The sequence below is a fragment of the Eretmochelys imbricata genome, chromosome 20, assembly GCF_965152235.1.
Source record: "Eretmochelys imbricata isolate rEreImb1 chromosome 20, rEreImb1.hap1, whole genome shotgun sequence".
NCBI lineage: Eukaryota > Metazoa > Chordata > Testudines > Cheloniidae > Eretmochelys > Eretmochelys imbricata.
In genome coordinates, this window is record NC_135591.1 from 4,083,015 (window position 1) to 4,107,214 (window position 24,200).

Below are 24,200 nucleotides of genomic sequence, written 5' to 3' on the forward strand. Positions count from 1 at the left end.
GAGGGGTCCTGGTTGTACCTACAAGCTCTGTTTGGGACCGTGTTCCTGTCGTCCCATAAACCTTCCATTTTACTGGCTGGCTGAGTCAGGGTGAATGGCAGGAAGTGGGGGTGCAGGCAGGGCCAGCTCCAGGCACCAGCTTTCCAAGCAGGTGCTTGGGGGGGCATTCAGAATGGGGGCGGCACTCCGTGTCCCGCGGTGGCAATTTGGTGGCAGCCCCGCCGCTGTTGCGGCAGCAGTAATTCGGTGGCGACTGCTTGGGGGGTGCAAAATTGGTAGAGCAGCCCCTGGGTGCAGGGCCCTGACTCCCCCACACTCCGTGACAGCATGCACACGGGAAGAGGTCCTCGTCTGTCTGGAGACCTGCCAGTCTCTTGTTCTGGCTAGAAGGCTGGAGCAGGGATTGCAACGGTGCGGGCAGGAGGCTGTTTCATCACTCTTCCGGCTCTTCCATAGATTCATAGATATTAAGGTCAGAAGGGACCATTACAATCATCTAGTCTGACCTCCTGCACAACGCAGGCCACGGAATCTCACCCACCCACTCCTGCGATAAACCTCTCACCTCTGTCTGAGCTATTGAAGTCCTCAAATCGTGGTTTAAAGACTTCAAGGAGCAGAGAATCCTCTAGCAAGTGACCCGTGCCCCATGCTGCAGAGGAAGGCGAAAACCCTCCAGCGCCTCTTCCAATCTGCCCTGGAGGAAAATTCCTTCCAGGAAGGGGTTGGAATCGGGGCGGGGCAGGGGTGGGAGGGGGCAGGGCCAGGGCAGGGGTGGAGCCAGGGTGGACCAGGGGCAGGGTCGAGCACCCACCGGCGCCAGGAGAAGTTGGCGCCTATGAGAATGGCCAGACTGGGTCAGACCAATGGTCCATCTAGTCCAGTATCCTGTCTTCCGACAGTGGCCAGTGCCAGGTGCTTCAGAGTGAATGAACAGAACCCGGCAATTATCAAGTAATCCATCTCCTGTCATCCAGTCCCAGCATCTGGCAGGCAGGGGCTGAGGGACATCCAGAGCATGGGTTTGCATCCTGGACCATCTTGGCTAATCACCACTGATGGACCTGTCCTCAGTGAATCAAACCTTTGCAGAGCAATGTCACTGTTGATTAAACTTAGTTTTCGCGGTAGAATTCAGCCTGGAGAAACCTAATCTTGTAACAAAAACTGGCCACACAGCTCGAAAAAAAAAAAGAAAAAGAAAAGAAAGAAAAGGTTTACCTTTCGTGTTGCCCTAAGAGTGCACTGCACACCTGAGATCGAAATCATCGATGGGCTACGCAGACAAAACTACACAGGATCGTTTTAGGGGACAAGGCAAAGATGCCACATTTATTATGATAACAATTTGATCTATAACCACTAGCTAATGCATAATACTTTTACACACACACACACAGACATATCAAATGTTCTGCAGCTGCTAGGCAGTTACCAGTCCTGAATATAGCTTGAGTTTGTGGCTTGGGTTCATAGCTTGTGGCGGCTAACTGGTCAGGAAAGCCGGACACAAGGAAGGGCTGGGTCTCTGTTGGGCATGCACCGATGCCCTTCCACGTTGACAGCGGAATGTTACCCTCCAAAGTCTTCCATCTCACCCATCTTTTTTGTAGGCTTTAGTTTGAAACCAGAGTCTATAGGGTTTGCTGTGTCACGCTGCCTCTGGGTCGGGTGTGATTGATCACCTGTCAATTGCAGACATGACTTTCAGCCTGGGGCCTGGCTTTGGTGTTGTACCTTTGTTCTTTTCTTTTTAGGGTGGACTCTTCTTGCTTTGTCAGGGCTGTTGTCTGCATCTTCAGCCGTTGGTGTTTACACTTTATTTCATCTGGATGGGCTGGGGCTGATTCCATCATCGCTACATACCTCATTCACACATCTAAACTACACTAATCAGATTACAGCCGGGTTTTGCAAAATGGAGCGAGCATTTTAAAATGGAGTTTCAGTTACAATATGGACAGGTGTAAGGAATGGCAAACAGTGAGCAGAAGTTACAATGTTGAAACCGTGCAAGTTTCAGTGATTTAAGCAGCAATTGGATTGAAAGTGAAACTCAATTAGCCAGTTATTGGAGTAACCGGCTTTATGAATGAATGTTGTTTCATTCATAAAATTTTGCAGATGAAGTTATACTAATAAAGTGATCAATTAAAAACAATTTCATTGATCAGTTCTACAGTCGCAACTTCTTGTTTGAGACTTTTCCTGTTAAAACACGAGATGAAATATTCAGGAGTTTCTTTAGCCTCTGCTTTTGCACTTGTAACACCGGAAAGGAATGGGCAGCATGCCAAGACTTCTGGAAAGGGAAAGGTTCGTTCATTGCCAAGTGAACAGCAACCGCTTGCCACCTACGGGCAGCACACTGGGGCGGGCAGGCGCCAGGCACAAGGCCAGTTGTAACACTGAGGATGCTCATCACAAACCGGGAGAAGGGAGCAGCGAGGCACAAGGCCCAGAGGGTGGAGTAGCAGGCAGTGTTGGGGGTGGGGTTACAGATCCAATAATGGGGGCATCACTGGGGGAGGGGGGCAGTAAAAAGACCACCCCCATCCCGTTCCATCACGCCTGGGCCCCCAGCCTGCCCTGACGCCTGCTTCCAACGCTCTCCAGTCACCACCGGCCACTGGTCTACATGGACAAGTGCATAGGGCAAAGGGCTGGGGGGGCACCAGGGCTCAGGGGGCACCAGGGCAGAAGGCCGAGGGGTGATCCAGGGCACAGGGCAGGGGGGGATCCAGGTCTCAGAGCTAGGGGGGCACCTGGGCAGAGGGGTTCCAAAGCACAGGGCTGGGGGGGCGCAGCGGGGCCGAGGGGAGATCCAGGGCACAGCGCTGGGTGGGGCAGCAGGGCAGAGGGCCGGGGAGGCACCAGGGCAGAAGGCCGGGGCGGGATTGAGGGCAGAGGGCCGGAGGGTTCCAAGGCACAGGGCCGGGGGATGCACCAGGGCCGGGGGGGATCGAGGGCAAAGGGCTGGAGGGTTCCAGGGCACAGGGCCAGGGGGGCGCAGCAGGGCCGGGGCAGCAGCAGGGCCGGAGGGTTCCGGGGCACAGGGCTGGGAGGGGGCGCAGCAGGGCCGGGGGGGGGCACCAGGACACAGGACCGGGGGGCTGCAGCAGGGCCGGGGGGCACCAGGGCCAGGGGAGATCGAGGGCAAAGGGCCGGAGGGTTCCAGGGCACAGGGCCAGGCGGGCGCAGCAGGGCCGGGGGGCACCAGGGCCAGGGGGGATCGAGGGCAAAGGGCCGGAGGGTTCCAGGGCACAGGGCCAGGCGGGCGCAGCAGGGCCGGGGGGCACCAGGGCCAGGGGGGATCAAGGGCAAAGGGCCGGAGGGTTCCAGGGCACAGGGCCAGGCGGGCGCAGCAGGGCCGGGGGGCACCAGGGCCAGGGGGGATCGAGGGCAAAGGGCCGGAGGGTTCCAGGGCACAGGGCCAGGGGGGTTCAGCACGGCCGGGGGGGATCAGGGGCACAGGGCTGGGGGGGCACAGCAGGGCCGGGGGGGCACCAGGGCCAGGGGGGATCGAGGGCAAAGGGCCGGAGGGTTCCAGGGCACAGGGCCAGGGGGGCGCTGCAGGGCCAGAGGGGCAGCAGGGCCGGAGGGTTCCAGGGCACAGGGCCAGGGGGGTGCAGCAGGGCCGGGGGCGCAGCAGGCTGGGGGGGCACCAGGGCACAGGGCCGGGGGGGGGGCACAGCAGGTCTGGGGGGGATCAAGGGCACAGGGCCAGGGAGGGCGCAGCAGGGCCAGGGGAGGGCACCAGGACACAGGGCTGGGGGGGGGGGGGCGCAGCAGGGCCGGGGGGCACCAGGGCCAGGGGGGATCGAGGGCAAAGGGCCGGAGGATTCCAGGGCACAGGGCCAGGGGGGCAGCAGGGCCAGAGGGTTCCAGGGCACAGGACTGGGGGGGGGGGCAGCAGGGACGGGGGGGGATCAAGGGCACAGGGCTGGGGGGGGCAGCAGGGCCTGGAGGCTCCAGGGCCAGGGGGGATCGAGGGCAAAGGGCCGGAGGGTTCCAGGGCACAGGGCCAGGCGGGCAGCAGGGCCAGAGGGTTCTAGGGCACAGGGCTGGGGGGGGCAGCAGGGCCTGGGGGCTCCAGGGCCAGGGGGGATCGAGGGCAAAGGGCCGGAGGGTTCCAGGGCACAGGGCCAGGGGGGCAGCAGGGCCAGAGGGTTCCAGGGCACAGGGCTGGGGGGGGGGCAGCAGGGACGGGGGGGGATCAAGGGCACAGGGCTGGGGGGGGCAGCAGGGCCTGGGGGCTCCAGGGCCAGGGGGGATCGAGGGCAAAGGGCCGGAGGGTTCCAGGGCACAGGGCCAGGCGGGCAGCAGGGCCAGAGGGTTCTAGGGCACAGGGCTGGGGGGGGCAGCAGGGCCTGGGGGCTCCAGGGCCAGGGGGGATCGAGGGCAAAGGGCCGGAGGGTTCCAGGGCACAGGGCCAGGGGGGCAGCAGGGCCAGAGGGTTCTAGGGCACAGGGCTGGGGGGGGCAGCAGGGCCGGGGGGGGATCAAGGGCACAGGGCTGGGGGGGGCAGCAGGGCCGGGGGGCTCCAGGGCCAGGGGGGATCGAGGCCAAAGGGCCGGAGGGTTCCAGGGCACAGGGCCAGGGGGGCGCAGCAGGGCCGGGGGCGCAGCAGGCTGGGGGGGCACCAGGGTACAGGGCCGGGGGGTGCAGAAGGGCCAGGGGGGCACCAGGTCATGGCACTGGAGGACTCTATGGCACTGGGGCGGGAAGCCCTAGGCCGGGGGCCCGAAAACACAGGGCCCCCAAGGGGAACCCGGGCACGGCCCCAGGGAAAGTTGTCCCCTCCATCCGGGTCTTTGTCCACCCGTGAGCCACTCTCATCCGGGTATTTCGGGTCGAAGCTAAAGCCCTGCCTGGAACGACTGCGCATGCGCAGCAGCAAACCGCGTTACCCTGCGCAGGCGCTCTGAGCAGGAAACGAGCCTGGCGCGGGAGGTGGGAGTGCTGCGCAGGCGCCGTGTGTGTGAGAGCTGTGCTCGAGAAGACCGCACGCGCACCACGCCAGAGTGCTGAGCAGGCGCACAAAAAGGAGGTCCTGCCCAGGCGCAGTGCGTGTGGGCGAGCGCGGCGTACGGACGCGTACTCACGCGCAGGGCTGCGCAGGCGCCTCTCAAGGAGGCGGGCGGGGGGGTACGTGCGCAGGCGCAGTGCGGCGCTGGGCGCTGGGCTCGGGTTTAAAGGGCCAGGAGCGGCCCGGCCTGCGCTGCCCCCGGCCGGGAAGATGGTGTGTGGCGGCGGCTTCGCCTGCTCCCGCAACGCGCTCTGCGCCCTCAACGTGGTCTATGTGGTGAGCGCGGGCCCGGGGCTCCGGCGGGGCCTCCCTCAGCTCGAGGGGGGGGGGCGGCCTGGGGGGAGGGGCCCCGCGCGGGGTCTGGGGAGCCAGCCGCGCCCCCCCTTTGGCGGGGGAGGGGCCGAGAGCCAGCCGCGCCCCCCCCTTTGTCGGGGGCGGGGGAGGAGCCGAGAGCCAGCCGCGCCCCCCCCTTTGTCGGGGGAGGGGCCGCCCCCTCTTTGTCGGGGGTGGGGGAGGGGAGGAGCCGAGAGGAGCCGCCCCCCCTTTGTCGGGGGTGCGGGGCGAGGTCCCTAAGGCAGGGGGTGCTGCAGGGGTGTTTGGCCTGTCTCTGCCCAGGCTATAAGCTCTCTGGGGCCCATGGAGGCTCTAATGTCTAGGGCAGCTGCCTTGGCATCTTCCCTAGCCCTGGGCTGCATGAGGAGAATTGGGACATGCCCCTCCTCCCAAACCAGCACGGGTTAGTGCCGAAGTCCACATGTCTCTGACCCCACACAGGCCGGGGCTGGACTTCGCTTCATCCTCCGCCTCGGGCAGTAAAAAGACCACCCCCATCCCGTTCCATCACGCCCGGGCCCACAGCCTGCCCTGACGCCTGCATCCAACGCTCTCCGGTCGCCGTCGGCCACTGGTCTACGTGGACAAGTTCGACGGCCGTAACACTGTAGTGTAGCGGCTTCCGCGGCGATGGAAGGGGTTTGGCTGTCGATGTTGTTAATCCACCCCTCAGAGAGATGCTAACGAGGTTGACGGAAGAATTTGTCCATCAACCTAGCCCTTAGAGAGGTGGCTAAATTGATCTAATTTTTTTAAGTGTGGGCCCAGCCTTATTAATCTGTGAGGGGTGTGATTCTTTAATCACCTACGCCCTGCCTAGTGCATAGAGCTGATTTTCCTTCCTGAACGGGAGTAAGCCCTACAGTATAAGCTCTCTATCCCCTCCAGGGGGGTTAGCAGCTTTAGCTATACTGGAATAGGTCAAGTGACAAAACTTTCTAGTGGCGTACCCAAGTGCCTCAAACATCCAAGAAGCAGCCCGTCTGCATTGCCGCCCAAACCAGCCGGGTTCACGAGCAGCCCATGGCTTTTCTATGGAATAAGCCGAAAACAAGGTACCCCACTCTAAAAGCTGCAGTCGTGCAGTCATTTTAGTTTAATGCTTCTAAGTGCCTTTATAATGCCGGCCTGTATGCACCTGGAGGGGCACGTCTATACGGAAACGGAGCAGCTGCGGTGCTCTAGCGTTGCCATGTAGATGCTGCCTGTACCCTTGGTCTAGGTCATCAACCTCTCTGAGAGGCGGCAGCTAGGTCAATGGAAGAGTTCGTCCATCGGCCTAGTGCTGTCGACACCGGGGCTTAGGTCGCTATAGCGACACGTCTCGGGGGGGGGGTGTGGATTTTTCACACCCCCGGGAGACACAGCTCTACCAATGTAAAAGCCTAGTGTGGACCAGGCGGAAGAATTATTCACTGGTGATTGTATCTGTGAGACAAGGAAGTGAAATGTCAATAGCTCTTTCCTAACATCTTGCTGTAATAGGCATCTTACGCTGATGAGAGCCAGTTTCAGAGCGCTGGCTCGGCGAAGCTTAGTTAGGCGCTTCAGTAATCTGACGTGTTCTGCTAGAGAGTGTTAACATAAATGCCCATTATTTCAGCGCCTATTTAGCAGCATCCTCTTGATTCTCTGGGATACTCTTCTAATCTGGTTAGCCAGAGGTTGCACCCATATAACTGACATGCGTCTTCTAGGGCTGTCAGAGCCTTTTCTTGGAAGTCTTCCATCAGCGGTAGCAGTACGGAGTGCGCTGGCTAAAAGAAACTGGCGTGGTTTAGCAGTGTCTGTAGCATGGATGACATCATGTTGACAGCACGGACTTTCCACCGTCATCTGTATTGGGGTAGTGACTGAGAGCCCCTGTCCTGGGCCAGGATCCCAGGATGCTGGACAGACCAGAAGATCCCACTCTAACTACGGGAGGAGGGTCTCTCAAATCAAGGCTTAGGGGGGCTCCCGGTGAGGCCCCAGAGCCTGGGCAGCTCAGGTCTGGAATAAGCGGGTTGGCCCAACGGTTGCTGTGAACTTGGTAACCAAGGGCTGGATCCACTTTGAGATGTTCAGTGTCGCAGCGCCAATCACAGGAATAACATGGCGATCCACAAAGCTTGAGTTAGGTGCCTAGGTTCCCTATGTAACGAATGGGGCAAGGGAGGGGAACTGCCTAAACTAGCCAGGAAGGGGTGTAGGTTAAGTCCTGCCTCTCTCTCAGGGACAGGTGCCCAAGTCTGGGCTGTGTAGTAGGAAGAGAGGCTGAGACATAAAGTCTTGTATTAGAGGCCTGGCATGAGGCAGGACCTGCTTATAGGCTCTCTTCCTACTGCAGGGAGGCACCAGTCCTGGCTCGTGATCCCCAGCCAGTGACCCTCTCCTGGAGTTGGACGGCGTAGGCACCTCAACTGTTGGGAGAATGAGTTAAACCCCTGCCTCACGCCACGCAATGGAGTGGTGAGAGGAGATGGTTGTGGCCATTTTAGGACCAGTGGTTAGAGCACTCACCTGGGATGTGGGAGACAGTGCCCCCTTCTGCCTGAGGGGGAGAAGATTTGAACAGGGATGTGTTCCCCCCCCCCCCCCCCCGAGTGCTCTGACCACTGAGCTAGGGGGTATTCTGATGTGGGGCTCCCTCAGTCTCTCCTGCTGCTCATCGTGTATAAACATGCAAGGGGTCACTGGGCAAGCAATTCCATAGGCTGGGGAACCTACGGTCCAGTCCCCCTGCTCCAATCCGCTTCAGTCGGCAAAGGGAGCCCCACATCAGACTATCCCACCACTCAGTGATTAGTGCTCTCCTGAGAGGAGGGAGACCCATGTTCAAAAGCTTGTCACCTCCTTTGGTAGAGAGAGGAATCGAACTGGGGTCTCCCACATCCCTGGTGAGTGTGCTAACCACTGGGCTAAAAGTGTTGATGTGGTCTATGCTGCTGCTTCCAGCCCGATTTCAAATGGGCCCTTGTCCTGTAGGGAGCCTCTGTACACGATTCCTGGACTGGGCCCTGCAGAGAAGATAGGCAGGCAAATACTGATCTTCTTCCAGCTGATGGATCTTCCTGGGGCTCAGAGGCAGAAACTTAGTCACCTAGGCCATGTCTGCTACAAGGACTTGAGTGCTGGGGGAGTTTAGGTGCCTACAGGGGTCGGTGGCCACCAGGTGTGGCTTTGCAGATTACAGTGGTGCTTAAATCTGGGACATAGTCACCTAAACCCCAGACTTGGGTGTCTTTGTGGACCAGGGCTCAATTATTTTTGCCTTAGGTCCTGTAGAGGTTTTGAGTCTTCAGAAGCATTTATTGCCCATAATGCCTCACCAGACTGGCTCAGAGCTGGCTTTTTAACAAAATGGCGGCAAGAATACTGACTCTAGTCGTGCTCTAAGCTTTTTTTCTGCCAGTCGCTGGGTTTGCCTGATGCATCAAGGCAGAGAGGCCGCTGTCCTCCCTGAGCAGCATGTAGGAACAGGCAGGGTTGAGCGGAAACGAATGCAGACAGAACGCGCTGTGAGAAGGGGGTTGGAAAATGGACAAGTAGTGGGAGGGCAGCCATGAATCAAGGTCCGCCAACAGAAATGGTTGGAGCCCTCCTGACGAGTGAGTGATCTAGCGTGCAAATCTGTGAGCTGCGGTCTCTGGATCTGCCTGGTTAAACTACACTGGGGCCCCAATTTTCTGGTGCCCTGCAGTCACGTAGTACATGGTGCTACCAGTCTGACCCTGTTGCACTTCACACCAGGGCTGAATGGGTGTAAATGACATGAGATGCTGGGCAATAGGGAATCCGGCCCCAGGTATCTATGGAAGTAGAAGGCATCTGTGCGACCATGGCTTGAATGGAAAGCCTGGCCGTGCAGCCAGGCTGGGGTAAGCCTAGTGAAAAGGACAGTTGGTTTAAAGCACTAAACACTAGTGCCTCTTCTACACGGTGAGAGCACTGGGAACTAGGACCGCAGCGGGGCAGGCTTTGAGCGCGGCTCAGTCTTTACATCCCATCCAGTCGAGAAGTGAGATTCGGAATAGCACTACCCCTACCTCTAGGGCGAGCTGTCGGGTGTCTGCTGGAGCCTGTGCTTCCAAAGCGAACTGCATAGGAACAGCAAGCTGAAAGGGAGCCATGTGTCAGGGGATGACTGTGTTGGAATAAGTCCTCGTGTCCCACAATCCAGGCCTGTAGCAGAGCTTGTCTTCAAGCCACTGTTGTGCGCCCACCCACAGACGTGAGAAATTTGTCATGTCCATTAGCTTGGTCTGAATGTAGGTAACCACAGTAGCTGGTCTGCTCCATGGGCCTGACTGATATAAAATAGACAGGAAGGGAGGTCAGAAACGAAACTGGGCTGAGAAGAGGGCCCAGCCCTTGTCTGATGGGAAATAAGGAGGTGGAATGCTGTAGGGAGAGAGTGAAACACGGCTGGCAGGAAGTGGACTCATCGCTGATGGAAGCTCACTGCAGTCAGTTACAGCAGGGGAAATCTGGCCTAATGTTTCCTTTGTCCCAGGCGACAGCTGTGCGGGATTCCTCCTGCAGAGGAGACCAGCACATCTCTTTTGAGCAGCCGAACGGCAAGCAGATCTGCATGTTGCTGTGCTAAAGGAGTGCAGGAGAGAAATCCCAGTGCTCCTGCATGCCCACTCCCCAGCCATCCGTATCCTCAATGGTGCCAGACACTAGCCCAGTTAGAGGGCATCTCATGCTCTTCTTTGCCAGGTGCCCCCTCACCTGCCCAGTGTGAAGACCTCTTCAGTGAGAGCGAGACTAGGAGCAATGTTCACCTGCAATGTTCTCTTGTTTTCCTGGCAACTCAGTGGTCACCAGCTGCATTAGTTTGTGCAGAAATCAGCAGGGTTTCACTGACTTAAAAACCCATCTGGTCTGTGCAAGAGCTGACATTACTGCAGAATCTCTGAAACACAAGATGTTTGGAGGTGCAAATGCCACCCTAACTCTGTTCTCTTTGCACCAACTCTCTGGAGGGGTGACTTCAAGCACTGTCACCCTGCCAGGTAGCTGTCCCCAGTGGCTGAGGCTCTCCGTGCTGGGAGAGGAGGTGCAGTAAGCTGCTACAGATCTTAGAGCTGCACGGTTCACGTCGTTCTAAAGTGCTTCACAAACTAGTCACCTAGGAGCAACTAATCACTGAAATGCGCCTGTGGTTGTTTTTGGGGGTGGGGATCTTAAAAGTGGGCAGTGAACAGACTGCTGGCAAAGAGACTGTTCCATTCAAGGTGATCAGGGAAAACCGAAACTCTAGGGGCTATTGAGCGTCTGTAGAGAGTACGTGAGACTTGTCTGAAAGTCCCATGCACAATCTCAGAAGATCAGCCAGGCCAGGATTCAAACCTCTGGTTCTAGGCAACCTAATCGTTCACAACCCAGAACGCAGAGAAAGTGGGTGAAATCCTGGTTCTGTTTAAGTCAAGGGGGTCTTGCCACCAACTGCACTGGGGCCAGAATATCGCCTGGTATTTCTGGTGCTCATCACTGTAATATCTGTGGGTATGTCTGTACTGCAGTAAATCATGGCACAGCTGCAGCTGACTCAGGCTTGCAGGGGCTATAAAGTTGCAGGGTAGATGTTTGGGCTCAGGCTGGAGCTTGGTCGCTGAGACACCATGAGGGGTAATGTGATGGAGGAGAAGTTTCAAGAGAAGCAGCCTGTGTTAATGTCTATATATTTTATTGCTGACCTGGTCATATTAATGTGCACAAGCTAAACAGCTGCTTAGTTAACAGCATTGCTCTGTCTTGTTGCCATTTGACTGATCTGGAAGATGCAAATGCACAAAGGTGCCTCTTTAACTGGATTTGGTAAGCCAGCGCGAGCCTCTCTGGAGGTGCTCTTAATTCAGTTCGATTGGCCTATTCTGATGTAGCTCAAGTCAGTAAGGAATCAAACACTGCAAAGCCAACATAAGCCCTTCAAACTGGGGGTTTTTTTGAATGCCTGCAGAAGGGTTTGCACTAATTTAAGAAACCAATTTAGTTTAAATGGATGCTTGTTTGTGTATAAACGTGGCCAAAAGATGGCAAGAGCTAGCCAGTTCCTCCCCCAGTTGGAACCCATTTTATGAGCTCAAATGGTGAGTGGATCTTTCTGGGACGTATCGGTCTAGGAGATGAAAAGGGGCATTGACCACACTCTTACAGGAAGTCAAAGTAGTCAAGGTTAACTTTAATGTTGTGATAAAAGCATCCATGCTATCTAATGTGGTTTTGGCTCTGAAGTGTGGGGAATAATGAGCCACTCAGTCACAAGCCAACTGATGAAAAGGTGGCAAGCTCAAAACCAATACACCACACGCATGTAGTTAGACAATGGAAATTGAGGCCACAAATGTAGCAAGTTTCAAAAGGGACTGGATCCTTCTGTGGATAACAAGAATCTCTGGAGTTATAATTAATGCTAACAATTTAGAAGGGATATTAACCCTCATGCTGCAGGCTCTAGTAGAGATCAGAATGAGATGTAGATGGCAGGAAATAGATTATCCCTCATTTACCTATTATGGGTTTCTTGCACTTTCCTCTAAAAGGTGCTGGCTGCTGTCAGACAGGAAACTGGACGGATGGACAGTGAGTCCAATCCAGTCTGGCAGTCGCTAGGCTCCCAAAGTAGAGATCCTAGATTACAGAGGTACAGAAGTGCAATAGGGAGCATGTAAAATGTGCAGAGATGCCCCCACCCCCAAAGATCCAAAACTGGAGCTGGCGTCCATTCTTCCAACATCTGATCTCTTGAAATGGGTGATTAAGAAGCCAACTAATTGCAGGCGTGCGTGGGTGGACTGTGAGCTTGGATCTTCGCATGAAAGGAATGGGGGAGGGCCCGCTAGCTGGGGTGGGGGCGAAGGGCTGGAATAAACAATGGTTAATGGAAGGGAAACCAGCAGGGGTTGGACAAGAAGCTGAAAATAAAAACCAGAAAAGATAGGTTTCAGAGTAACAGCCGTGTTAGTCTGTATTCGCAAAAAGAAAAGGAGTACTTGTGGCACCTTAGAGACTAACCAGTTTATTTGAGCATAAGCTTTTGTGAGCTACAGTATCACTTCATCAGATGCATACTGTGGAAAATACAGAAGACGTTTTTATACACACAAACCATGAAAAAATGGGTGATTATCACTACAAAAGGTTTTCTCTCCCCCCACCCCACTCTCCTGCTGGTAATAGCTTATGTAAAGTGATCACTCTCCTTACAGTGTGTATGATGATCAAGGTGGGCCATTTCCAGCACAAATCCAGGGTTTAACAAGAACGTCGGGGGTGGGGGGGGGGAGGGAAGGAAAAAACAAGGGGAAATAGGTTATCTTGTATAATGACTTAGCCACTCCCAGTCTCTATTCAAGCCTAAGTTAATTGTATCCAATTTGCAAATGAATGTCTATTCAACAGTCTCTCACTGGAGTCTGGTTTTGAAGTTTTTTTGTTGTAATATCGCAACTTTCATGTCTGTAATCGCGTGACCAGAGAGATTGAAGTGTTCTCCGACTGGTTTATGAATGTTACAATTCGTGACATCTGATTTGTGTCCATTTATTCTTTTATGTAGAGACTGTCCAGTTTGACCAATGTACATGGCAGAGGGGCATTGCTGGCACATGATGGCATATATCACATTGGTGGATGTGCAGGTGAACGAGCCCCTGATAGTGTGGCTGATGTTATTAGGCCCTGTGATGGTGCCCCTCAATAGATATGTGGGCACAGTTGGCAACGGGCTTTGTTGCAAGGATAGGTTCCTGGGTTAGTGGTTCTGTTGTGTGGTATGTGGTTGCTGGTGAGTATTCACTTCAGGTTGGGGGGCTGTCTGTAGGCAGGGACTGGCCTATCTCCCAAGATTTGTGAGAGTTTTGGGTCATCCTTCAGGATAGGTTGTAGATCCTTGATAATGTGTTGGAGGGGTTTTAGTTGGGGGCTGAAGGTGACGGCTAGTGGCATTATTTTCTTTGTTAGGCCTGTCCTGAATAAGTCACAAAACAAGGCCCCAGTCCAGCTGATGCTTAGGCACGCACTTCCCTTTCCCTGCATGAGGGTCCTGTTGCAATCAGCAGGGCTACTCAGGTGAGTAAAGCTAGGCAGCAGGCAAAGTTCACTGTCACTTAAATGCTGGGCTAGAGGTAGGCAAGGTTTAGTGGATAAGTTTTACGCCCAGACCAGGAAGGGGACAGTACTGTTTACAAAACCAAATAGCAGGTCTCAAAGCGCTCTACAAAGGTAAGTATCATTAGCACCATTTTACAGATGGTGAAGCTGAGGCCCAGGGAGGCAGAAGATGTCACTCAGCTGGGAACAGAACCCAGGTCTCTGCAGTCCACTTGCCTGCCCTCCCTCCCAGTAACATGACAAGCCCCCAGCGCTCCCCCTTTGCAGCCTATCTGTTTGTTTAGACTGTCAGTTCTTTGGGGGATGGGATCTTATCGAAGCCCCTACTGTGCTATGCAGGAGCTGAGAGGTGCCTCTGCCAGGATGCGGAGGTCATTGGAGGGGCGTGGAACTGGTGTGCTGGCTGGCGTGGGGGAAAGGGCCCCCCACATCCCAGGCTGACCTTCTCCTCTTGTTTTCCAGCTGGTTGGGTTGCTGCTGATAGGCGTGGCTGCCTGGGGGAAAAGCTTTGGCATTGTCTCCAGCATCCACATCATCGGTGGAGTCATCGCCGTGGGTTTCTTCCTGCTGCTCATTGCCATCGTGGGCCTCATCGGGGCTATCAACCACCACCAAGTCATGCTCTTCTTTGTATCCTTCTGTGCCCGGCCTGGGAGGCCGGGGCCATGCCACGCTCCTCACAACCCTGCCCCGTGACCCTCGTGCCGCTAATAATCTCCTGGTTCTCTGTGGCACAAGAAGCACCGCTGTCTGGAGCGAGAACGTGGCCTTGAGTAACCTCAGGGCCCGGCTACATCTGCTGACGAAACTCCTGTTGTTGCTGTCGCTGTGCAGCTCCATGAGGGGGAACCCCGCTGTTGTCAGGCCCCCTCTGAGCTGGGTTAAGGGTGGTTCAAACTCTCTAGCCAGTCTGGTGGTAGTAATGATTGGGAATCCAGCCCGAGAGGCTGAAATCTAGAAGTTGGGTCCTTAGAACCCTGCTAGATGGTCTCGCTTGCTACCGCAAAGCAGCAGCCTCTGCTGGGAATGCCAGACATTCCCTTCAGGCAGTGTGCCTGGCTTTAGGGTGAGGATCTCTGGCCCCCACTATGCTGCAGCTCAGACTAGCATGATCGCCATGATCTGTTCTGGCTCTGACATCTATGAAGGGGTGGCGTGGCCTTCCTTTGGAATTCCCCTCCGCCCCCAGCTCAGGTCGAGGCACGTGGTACTACATGAATGCTGCGACCGTTCTCTCCAAAGGTGGGGAGGTGGCTTGGCGGGAGAAGTAGCTAAGAGCAAGTGGGTGAAACAGGTGGGGGTGTCTGGACTGGACTGGAGGAGGAAGTGAATGTGCCGTGAGAATCTGAACGAGACTGGCTGTGGGTAAACTCGGGCTGGGGCTGTTTGAACACTCACTAGGTAAAGCACTTGAGTTTGCGTGGCAGGGACAGCCCTGTGGACAGCCAAGGGCGGAGCGTCAGGGGACAGAGTCTCCTTGCTCTCCCACTCGGGGGCGTGGGGCGGCCTGTGGGCGCTCACAGAGGGAGCAGCACTGGGGTGTCTATCTGTCTTGCCATGCCCCCTAAGAAAAAGGAGGCTGGTGTCCCAGAGCAAGCCACTCCTCCGATGTGCATCTCTGCAGGCCGGTCTGCCAGAGCAGAGACCCCGTTTGGCCCTGCCAGCTGCTGTGGGCAAAGAGCTTCATGGCGGAAGGAATGGCAGCTGAGAGAGGATCTAATTCGCTGTCCACAGTAGCGGGATTTCCATGGACTTGTTCTAACGTACCGGGGGGTGGGAGAAGGAAAGCCGTGTCTGGTGGACCCTTGGGAGTTACAGTTCTAGCCCCTCTTCCAGATTCTCCTTTTTATCTATAAATAAAACCCATAGCACATCTCTCTTCTCCCCCCGCCCCCTCTGGCAGCCAGGCTGACGTTCTGCTCCCCTCACGCGGGGGTGGGGTTTTTCATCTCCGTTTGGCTATCATGAAGCTGGCAGATGTAGCTGCTGCACTCTGAATATGCTCTTCCTCGGCGGAGCCTGTCACATCACTGGGGCACTTCAGCAGCGGGTGCTGGTTGCTAGGGGCTGCCGCAGGCTCTGCACCAGGCAGGCGCTTGCCAGAAGGGACCTGGGGACCCGTCTTGGCCTGGACTGGGGCAGAACCTGTACCTACCTAGACCAAGGCCAGGCGTGGCTGATATTTCAGTGAAGGGGAAGTGATGCGAAGAGGAAACCGCAGTTCCACTTGAAACCTCAACTTTTGAGAAACGGCGCTAATATTCAGCTGAGCTGGCTGGGGATTGTAGCAGATTTGGAGACCTCAGCAAGGGGGAGGGGACCTCCACCAGCCTCTGTGAAGGCCAAAATCTTGTTAAACAAGGTGGGGTGGGGGGACCAATGCTCCCTAGGCACCAGAGGGCAAAGGCTAGGTCTCAGTGGGGATCGTTCCAATCTTGGGGTGGGCAATACCCCTGACTTTAGGGGAGCCACAGTAGGAGGAAGGTAGGAAAAGCTGAATTCAGAGGTCATTAACTCTCCCCTGGCCAGCAGGGAAAGGCTGAGGCCGCACAGGAGTTCAAGTCCCTTAGGCCAGGTTCTGCACAAGCTGCTCTTGGCCGCAATCCAATGTCGGGTAGGCAGGGGCCTTTCTTTGGGTCCTATTCTCGGTGCAGTTATACTGGTGGAAAAGGGCTTTGCTGGAACAGCTTATTTCCCTCGGCCAACAGGTGTAAGCAGTGGGGCCCCTAGGAGCATTTGCCAGCATGGCTAGACCGCAAGCCTGGGAAGGGGAGACTAGGCCTTAGGGTGGAAGCCCTGGGGGGCTTTGTCCTGCTTGCACCCTGCCTAGCACAACCAGAGATCAGTCTCATCCTGCAGCTGCCTTGCGGGGGGCGGGCAGGTTTCAGCACAGGCCTCGGAGCACCGACCTGGCCAAACCCAAGTGGCTCAGTGTGGGTCCCACTGCCATTCACTCCGGTTTGGAGGAGGTGGGGCCCTGAGCTTGGGGTGGGGTGGGGGATCAGGCTGTTGGAGGAGAGGGAAAGAGGAGAGTCTGGGAGGTGGAAAAATCTTTCCCCTGCGAGACACACACTTTAATTGGTGGCTCTGCTGGCCCCAGGCCCGGCCCAGGAAAGCAGTGTGAACAAACTCTGTGCAGCACCAGCAAGCTGAGGCTGCTGGTTTTGTGTCTGTTGCCTTCTCTGACTCAGCTGTATACTGGGCTCTGCATTTACATGTACGTGGGTGGTGGGTGGGGCGAGGCGGTTGCCTGTGGATAATAATCTGTGTTTAAAGGGCCCTAATTAGCCTTTGATGGTCACCCCTCAGGAAGGGAAGGGTAAGCTGCCAGCTCGGCTGCTCTGGGGGGGCTAGAGGAAGATGGGCCCTTTTCTCCTCGCAAAGCACCTGCGACGGCGGGGTCCTTGCATGGAAAAAGAGACCTTTGCTCCAGGAACTACCCACCCTGTCCCCTGAACAGGGTGTTAGAGCAGGACCCTGCCACTGCGGACTCCTGGGTTCCACTCCAGCTGTGCCCTGGCCTGGTGTAAGATCAGAGCTAGGTTTTCTGATTACACAAGTCGCTTCACTTTCCTCTGTCTCAGGTTCCCTACCTGTACCATGGAGCTGGCACAGTCCCCACACCAGGGCTTGTCTGCAGGGGAGACCCGCCCGACAGGCCTGCTCTGGAATAAGCCATCCTGTGGATGCAATTCCAGCATAAAAATCTACAGTGGAATAGTATCAAGAGAGGGGCGTTGCTCCAGATTCGCCGTTCTGCTCGGCAGGCTCCCATGGAGACAAAGCCGAGCGCCGTCTCTTTGTAAAGCTGCAGCCTCCTTTCCCCAGTGTTCCCCTCTGTACGTTTAAACAGCCCTAAACTGACCCTCTCACTGTCTAGCTAACCCCCTTCTGTGCCACCCTCCAGTCTGAAGTTCAGACGTTTGCTGGGGGAAGCACCCAGCATGCTTGGGGAGTTGGCAGCATAAGCACCGGTTGCACAGATAGGAGGTGTCCTCTTGGGGGAGCCACACAACTCCCTTGGAAATAACCGTGAGCTATGGAGAGAGGGCGCTAGAGTGTGACAGAGGTTTGTTCTTCTGCAGGGGATTTTGCAGCTGGCAAAGGAAGCTGCCCGGGCAGATGCTGTTGCTGTCACTGTCCTGTTCCACCCCAGAGGCTGGGTAAGGGGGCAGGAGGCTGGGAGGAGATGGTAGCGTCTGTCCCCCGCCATGTTTCCTTAACACTGACTCTTCCTCAGTACATGGTCATTCTGGGGCTCGTCTTTCTCTTCCAGTTGGGAGTCTCCTGTTCGTGTCTGGCCCTTAACACAAGCAGAGAGGTGAGTCAGCCTCCCTGCCCTACCCTTGGCCACAGCGGCTTCAGCGAGATGCGCTGGAGAGTCCGTACATCCGTCTTCGCAGGGAAACAGGAAGGGGCCCTGGCAGCTGCCCTGTGGCTTCCAACTAATGGGTTTAAAGGTGTTTGGTGACTGGCAGGCTGCAGATTGTCCCAGCTAGTGAGAGTTGAAACCCTCTTCCTACGAAGCTCTGGGCCTGGTAGATGTCTCACCAGCCCATCAGTGCAGTGAGGTGGATCCTCTGGGCGCTGTAACTAGCCAAACCAGGCAGTTGTCTCCCCTGGAATCAGGGCCTGCAGGCCAGCCAGACCTGCGTGAGATCCCACGCTCTGCCCCGAAGAGCGTAGCCCAAGGGCTTGTCTTTACTGCAGATTTGACCCGGGGGCACCCCTTGGGTTGTATCTCACGTGGAGTCCCATTTGCACACCCCAACCCCTGACGCAGGGGTGGTGGTGCTTTAACTCAAGTTGGTGGCCTGTCATGGAGAGGTTACAGGTTGCCTAAATATACTATGTCACCTGCTCACCCCAGCATGTGCAGTGCAGACATTGGCTAGCTCTACTGGAGGGCGGATAGTCCTCAACCCCTTCCCACAGTGCCGCTCGGGTGGCTGGCAAAGACAGCCGTGTTTGCCCACAATTCACTGGAGCGCTTGGCTCAGGCTGTGCCCCCAGCGGTCTTAGGGCCAGGCCCCACCCAGTCTGGACGTACGGAGCAGGCTGGCAGCGGGGCCAAGGAGAACTCGGGTTGACTCGGAAGAGGACAGACCAGAAAGGGGGTGGGGAGAGGAGACTGTGCAAGAGACACACTCTACATGCAGCGAGGATGGGGCTTGTTGGGGGGGCTGGTTTAACTCTGTTCCTCGGGGAATTGCTGGGACTCTTACCCCGGAGCAGAGGTGGGTCAGCGCTGAGTTCTTGGGGACTGCCCACGTTCACTCTGGATTTTAAAACCATCCCATGCTCGCTCTGCCCCTTGTCCCACTCCTCCATTCCTGCCGAGCTGCGTTGATCGTAGTAACATCAGAAGAGCTGCGTCAGCAGCGCTTCACAAAACACCCATTTCACGCTGGTCTTACAGCTTGTTTCCTCTGCAACACGCTACCCCCACCCCCTCTTCCAGAGGGCACCCTCAGCCTCTTGCCGCTGTGCCACGGGACACCGGGAGCTGGCATCTCATCATGGAAACAGCCCGAAGCCAGCTGTCAATGCTGGGATGGGGCGGGAGCAGTAAGGGCCTGTTGGATTATTTTAGATGGATTATATACCCTACAGGTGTTACCATAACCCGCTCTCTGTCCACCATTAACCAGTGTTAAACAAGGTCCAGGGCTGGCGAGCAGAGACCTCCGCCTGCTTCGTACCATGGCAAAACACCATTAAAAATCTTCTTAACCTTTCATTAAAAATGAGAAGGCAGAACAGCTCCAACCTCTGAACAATAAAGTATTCACTACAGCTCTCCTGCTGGCCCCAACCCTTGGTCCCTTTCCCTTTAGCTGGTGAGAGTTTTTAAGAAGGAAAAACCCCTTTAGGTTCCAGGCTCTTAGATCAGTGTGTCTCAATGACCGGTCCAGGGACTGGGGCCAGTCCCTGAGCTCTCCCTGGCAGTTGAGGAAGGCAGCAAGCCAGTTCCCGCTATTAAAAAAGGTGAGGAACGCTGTCTAGATGGTATCAACGCTAGTAAGAACTGTCCTGTGGGGAAGAGAGGAGTTAGCTGAGCTGCGTGGAGCTGCTGCAGCTGTTAGAGTCCGAGCCTGTTTCATCCCAGCTGGGATGTGGGATGGAGCTGGTGAAGGCGGCGATGTCCTCTGCATCCCCCAGGCCTGGCTGGGACCTCTCTCGGGATCAGGCTGAGGGAGGGCTGAGATCCCAGGAGCTGGTGGGGGTGGCAGCTGTGATGGTGATCCTTGCTGATTTTTCTCCCTAATCTCTTTCTTTATAGCTTCCCCCCCCCCCCCCCGGGAGCAGTGGGTGGGGCGCAATGGCCTGTCCCCTCCTTGCTTTGTCCATCAATCAGCCCGACTTTCCAACATATTGATTTTTGGTTCCCTGATGTCTGGTTCCAGGCCTGATCGCAGCCCAGCCCTCGAGTTAGAGCAATGGGTCTTCTTGGGGGCTGTGGGGAGGCAGGGGGGCTCCTTCCCCCACCTCTGTCTGCCAGGTGGGCCAGCTCCCCTCCTAGGGCTCCCTCTTCTCATGCTTCTCCCCCACTATCCATGTAAAGCTGGTCCCCCCCGCCCCTATCCACCGAAGGAGGGGCAAGGGGGAAAACCTCTGGCTGCGGGGAACAGCGTCCTTTAGTGGCTAGTCAAGTTGCTGCGGTGGGTGCAGCTGTGGCCGCCAGGGCCCTGGCCCAGAGGGTGTTTGCTGGCTGTGCTGTTCGTGGGGTAACCCCAGGGGCTCTGCCCACAGGAGAGTCTCTTCCGCGCCACCTGGGACATGCTGAGCAACAAGACCCGCAACGAGATCGAGGTGAATCTGAACTGCTGCGGGCTGCTAAACAACACCAACGACCCAGTCGCCATCAAGACGTTCCAGATGGACTACAACCACTGCACAGCCGTGAGTCCCAGGGCGGGGCAGCACCTTACCCCAGCGCTTCTGCCTCTGGCCTTTCCCGGCTCTCCCAGGCTGCCGGTCGCTCACCCCCAGGGGAAACCTGCTGGGAGATCTCGGGCCTGGTTCTCAGGGGCGGCTGTTGAGACATTCGGGTTCCAGGGCAGTAACTCTGACTCCTCCCAGCTGTACTAAATTCAGGGAGAAGCCCCTGCTGGGCACAAGTCTGTACGGCTGGGGCCGGCGGAGGATCAGGCATGTCTGTCAGGGGAGGGAATCCCATGCACGCCCGGCCCCCTTGCCTGTGCCATGCCCTCCTGGCTGGGGTTGTGGTGTGCTAAGGGGGGATGGTTCTGCTCCCCTGTAGCCACGCTGCTCTGACAGTGAGGGGAGCGTCACTGTGGGACTTTATCATCCTCTCCAGATGTGTAAGGACAATACGACCAAGGGCCACGTGCCCAGCTGTCCCAAGTGTGGGGAGACGATGCTGAAGCATTCGGATGAGGCCCTGAAAATCCTCGGGGGAGTCGGACTCTTCTTCAGCTTCACGGAGGTAAGTCCTCCAGCCGGGGGTGGGGTTGGGGGGGACCCCAGGTAACCTCTCAGCAAAGTGCTTACACAGTGGTCCTTAGCAGCTCCTTGGGACTCAACGGGGGTGACCAGCACCACCAGTGGGAGCTGCAGCCTGTGACACAGGGAGCCCCCAGCGTGCCTAATCCCCCCCCTTCTCTCTCTGTTCTCCTAGATCCTCGGAGTATTGCTAGCCATGCGCTACAGAAACCAGAAAGACCCCAGAGCAAATCCCAGTGCCTTCTTATAGACCGTCCACCCCCCACCCCTTCCCTTCCCCAGCTGCTAGTACATTAGCCCTGAGAATCCATCTCCCTCCACTGCTTGGAAGGAAAGCGACGCCTGCATCTGCCCCCCTGTCCGCGCCCGGGCCATTGTTGTGTGACCAAAGCGCTGAGCGGATGAAACGGCAGCTGCGCGGCTCCATCCTTGATATGAAGCCTTTGGCAAATGGCAAATGGCTGGTGGGGGTGGCGTTCAGTGCGAGACCGTTCTCGTGCAGCGAGAGCCCGGGCTCAGCCGTGCCAGAGCCAGCCAGGAGCACTGGGCACAGCTAGAAATGTGAAGCTGCTAACCTGTAGTTAGTACCCTGCTCTGACCAGTTCCCCGGCTATTCCTGGCACGTAGCCAATTGCGGAGAGGCACGTTGCCCTGCTGAGACCGGCCATGCCAGCCTGGCCAGGAGCAAACTCCAGGGCTATATTTACCTGGTGGAAACTAACCTGGCCACAGCTGCGCTGACCCGACGAGGAGAGGGAGGGACTTGCACAGCTTAGAGACCCCGGAGCCAGAGCCAAAAGCCAGGGCCCCGTAATCTCGGAAGTTAGTTACGTTCCTTTAAGGGCTGGGGCAGGGGGCTTTGTCTCAGATTTGTATTAATCCAAAAGGAGAATGTACAGCCTCTCACGGCGCTAAATACCCTGAAGAGGTTCATGTGAAAGGGGGTGCGGGGGGGGGGGACGGGGATGGGAGGACTCTAACAGGTACCAGGGGGCTGGTGCGTAGCAGGAAATTTTGGCATTTTTATCCTTAGAATAAGCAGAATCTTAAGAGCCAGGGTATAGCCTTTCAGCAGGCGGCATCTGCTCTTGCTCCACCCAAGGGCTTTGCAGGGACATTTCTGAGCCTTGGACCAGCTCCTCAGCCCCCCTGCAAAAGCATCTTCCAAAGCCTCTGACCGCCAGGGCCATCGCACACCCCCTCTTCCCCAGCTGTCCAACCCTAACCTCCCCAGGGGCAGCAGAGACCAGCCACCTTCCCGGAACGGCAAGAGCCTCAGCCGAGATGGGGTCCCATCCTCCTCTGCCACAGTCAGCTAGAGCGTGCTTCTGTGCTGCCATAAAGGGACCGGCCTGCTGCAGAGGGGCCACCCCCCGCCTGGATTCCTTGCCCAAGGTGATCTCTGCAGGGCCGGCGAGGATCCCCCTCTTTGCCAGCCCCCGGTTTTTGCTGCACCCCCCCCCGGTCTTTGGTTTTTGCTGCACCCCCCCACCTGAGATCTTAGCCCAACAGCTAGACACAGCTTGACTGATGCCTTACTTAGAGCTGGGTGCTACACCTCCCCGTAGCAGGTGAGTTTGGCTTGAGAGACTGACTGGGAGGGCTGGGCTGGTCTGGTCCCACTACACTCCCAGATCCACCTGCTGTCTCCAAGGGGCAGCATCTACCCCTCCCTCTGGGTCGGACAGGGGTTGCATGTGCTGTTCAGGGACGGGGACACCTTCACCCCCCAGTTCGCACGGAGTGTCTCTACCAGCTGCCCTAGCTGCCAGCTCCGATGGGACAGAACAGCCCCCACTGCAGGCCGTAGCTCTCTGGGACAGACCAAGGCCCCTGGCCCCAAAGCCCTGGCACGCTGGGCGAGGCCCTGGCCTCCTCGAGCTGGAAAAGGCGGAACCCAGCTCCCTGGCACGACAGCGTTGGCCCAGCCACTGCTTGGCTGGACTCAGGCTGCCTGTAGTGTGGGGCTGGAGCCTCACCAAAAGCTGCCGGCTGCTCCCACTCCCCTTGCAGGCCGTCGAGGGTCCAGGCAGAGCTGGATAAACCCCCTCAGGAGAAGCACCATCCTGAACCAACACTGGATCATTTTAATTCTTCCTGCCCTGCCTCTGTGAGTCCCCTCACCCTTGTGACTAGTGTGGTTAGAGCCCACAGGGGCTGCATGCTATTTATTTATAAGTCTAGCTGGAAACTCTAGGTATGTTGTAGTAGAAGGTGTTTTCCCACAGTGTGACTGAGCCCTCCCTGCACCAGGCTTGGGGCAAGGAGACTGGGGCCTTCTGCAGAACCAGCAAAAGCACCTGATTCTCCATCCACGCTTCATTAAATGGCCGTCTGCCCTTCAGCCTCTGGGCTATGCCCACCGGAGACAGCAGCGGGCAGCAGCAGAATGCTGCTGGCTCCTTTGTCAATTAACCCCTGGAGGGAACTCAATGAGCACACCCACACCTCAGTGTTAAATTAGCCGTTAGCCGGCCCCTGGGCGCAGCCCAACGCAGCGGGGAGACCAGGGCGCTGAAGGAGTCAATTTCCTCTCTGGCACCCGCTTGGATTATTTGCCAGCTGAGCCAGCCTGGAGCTCAAGGCTTCAGCTGATGACAACAGCACGTCCCCCACTCCCTGGGGAAGTCACCAGCCCCCAGTCCTGCGTGTCTCCCGCTGTGCGATGCCTGCCCCAGCTGGTATGTAAACAGAGCCACAGGGCAAGGTCCCGCACCCAGGCCCTCGGGGGCACTGGGGACTCCTGTGTGACTCAGCCCTGGGCAGTGGTACTAGAGGTTTCAGTGTTTTAGCTGGGCTCGCTGGTTCAGAGGGTGCTTTCCCAGCAGCGCTCGTGGGTGCAGGTTTCCCTGGAGGTTGGGCAGAACTTGGCTGGGGCGCTAGTGAAGCAGAAGCTGCTCCCAGAGACTTGTGTTTAAAGAGAAGGGCAGCAGGACGTCAGCCTCTCCCCCCGTCTGCTCGGCCGGGGGATCCGTGCTGGACCCGTGTATCAGTGTCCCTCGGAGTGGCTGGAACCTGCACAGCTCCTTCACTGTTGTGTGTATCTGTTACTTTATCGATCAAATAAACACCTTTCAGTGACCCTCCGGCTCCACGGTATCACTGGGGGAAGGACATGCCTCCTCCCCCCTTGGAGTAAAGGTGCAGTGCCCCCCCAGAGGCAGCAGTGAGAACTCCAGCTGGCAGAAAGCAGGAACATGAGCATGACCCCTCCCTTTGGGGGGGGGAATGCCAGGTGAGAACATGTACACAGCTCTCAGAGTCCTGTCTC

General features: G+C 57.0%; 1 protein-coding gene across 1 annotated transcript; it reads left to right on the forward strand.

Annotated features, from left to right (window-relative positions):
• The first annotated feature begins 5,009 nt into the window (after window positions 1-5,009).
• On the forward strand, window positions 5,010-24,011 carry TSPAN31 (tetraspanin 31). Its single transcript, XM_077838526.1, has 6 exons — window positions 5,010-5,305; window positions 13,925-14,092; window positions 17,703-17,783; window positions 20,216-20,365; window positions 20,784-20,912; window positions 21,105-24,011. The coding sequence occupies exons 1-6, from the start codon at window positions 5,240-5,242 to the stop codon at window positions 21,177-21,179; spliced, it is 669 nt and encodes a 222-aa protein (XP_077694652.1). The 5' UTR covers window positions 5,010-5,239; the 3' UTR covers window positions 21,180-24,011.
• The last annotated feature ends 189 nt before the right edge of the window (window positions 24,012-24,200 follow it).

Excerpts from the sequence above, each read along its gene's own strand:
- TSPAN31 (XM_077838526.1), top strand. The coding sequence starts at position 5,240 with ATGGTGTGTGGCGGCGGCTTCGCCTGCTCCCGCAACGCGCTCTGCGCC. Across the intron at positions 14,093-17,702 it reads ACCAAGTCATGCTCTTCTTT|TACATGGTCATTCTGGGGCT; the intron begins GTATCCTTCTGT and ends ACTCTTCCTCAG. Across the intron at positions 20,366-20,783 it reads ACTACAACCACTGCACAGCC|ATGTGTAAGGACAATACGAC; the intron begins GTGAGTCCCAGG and ends CATCCTCTCCAG.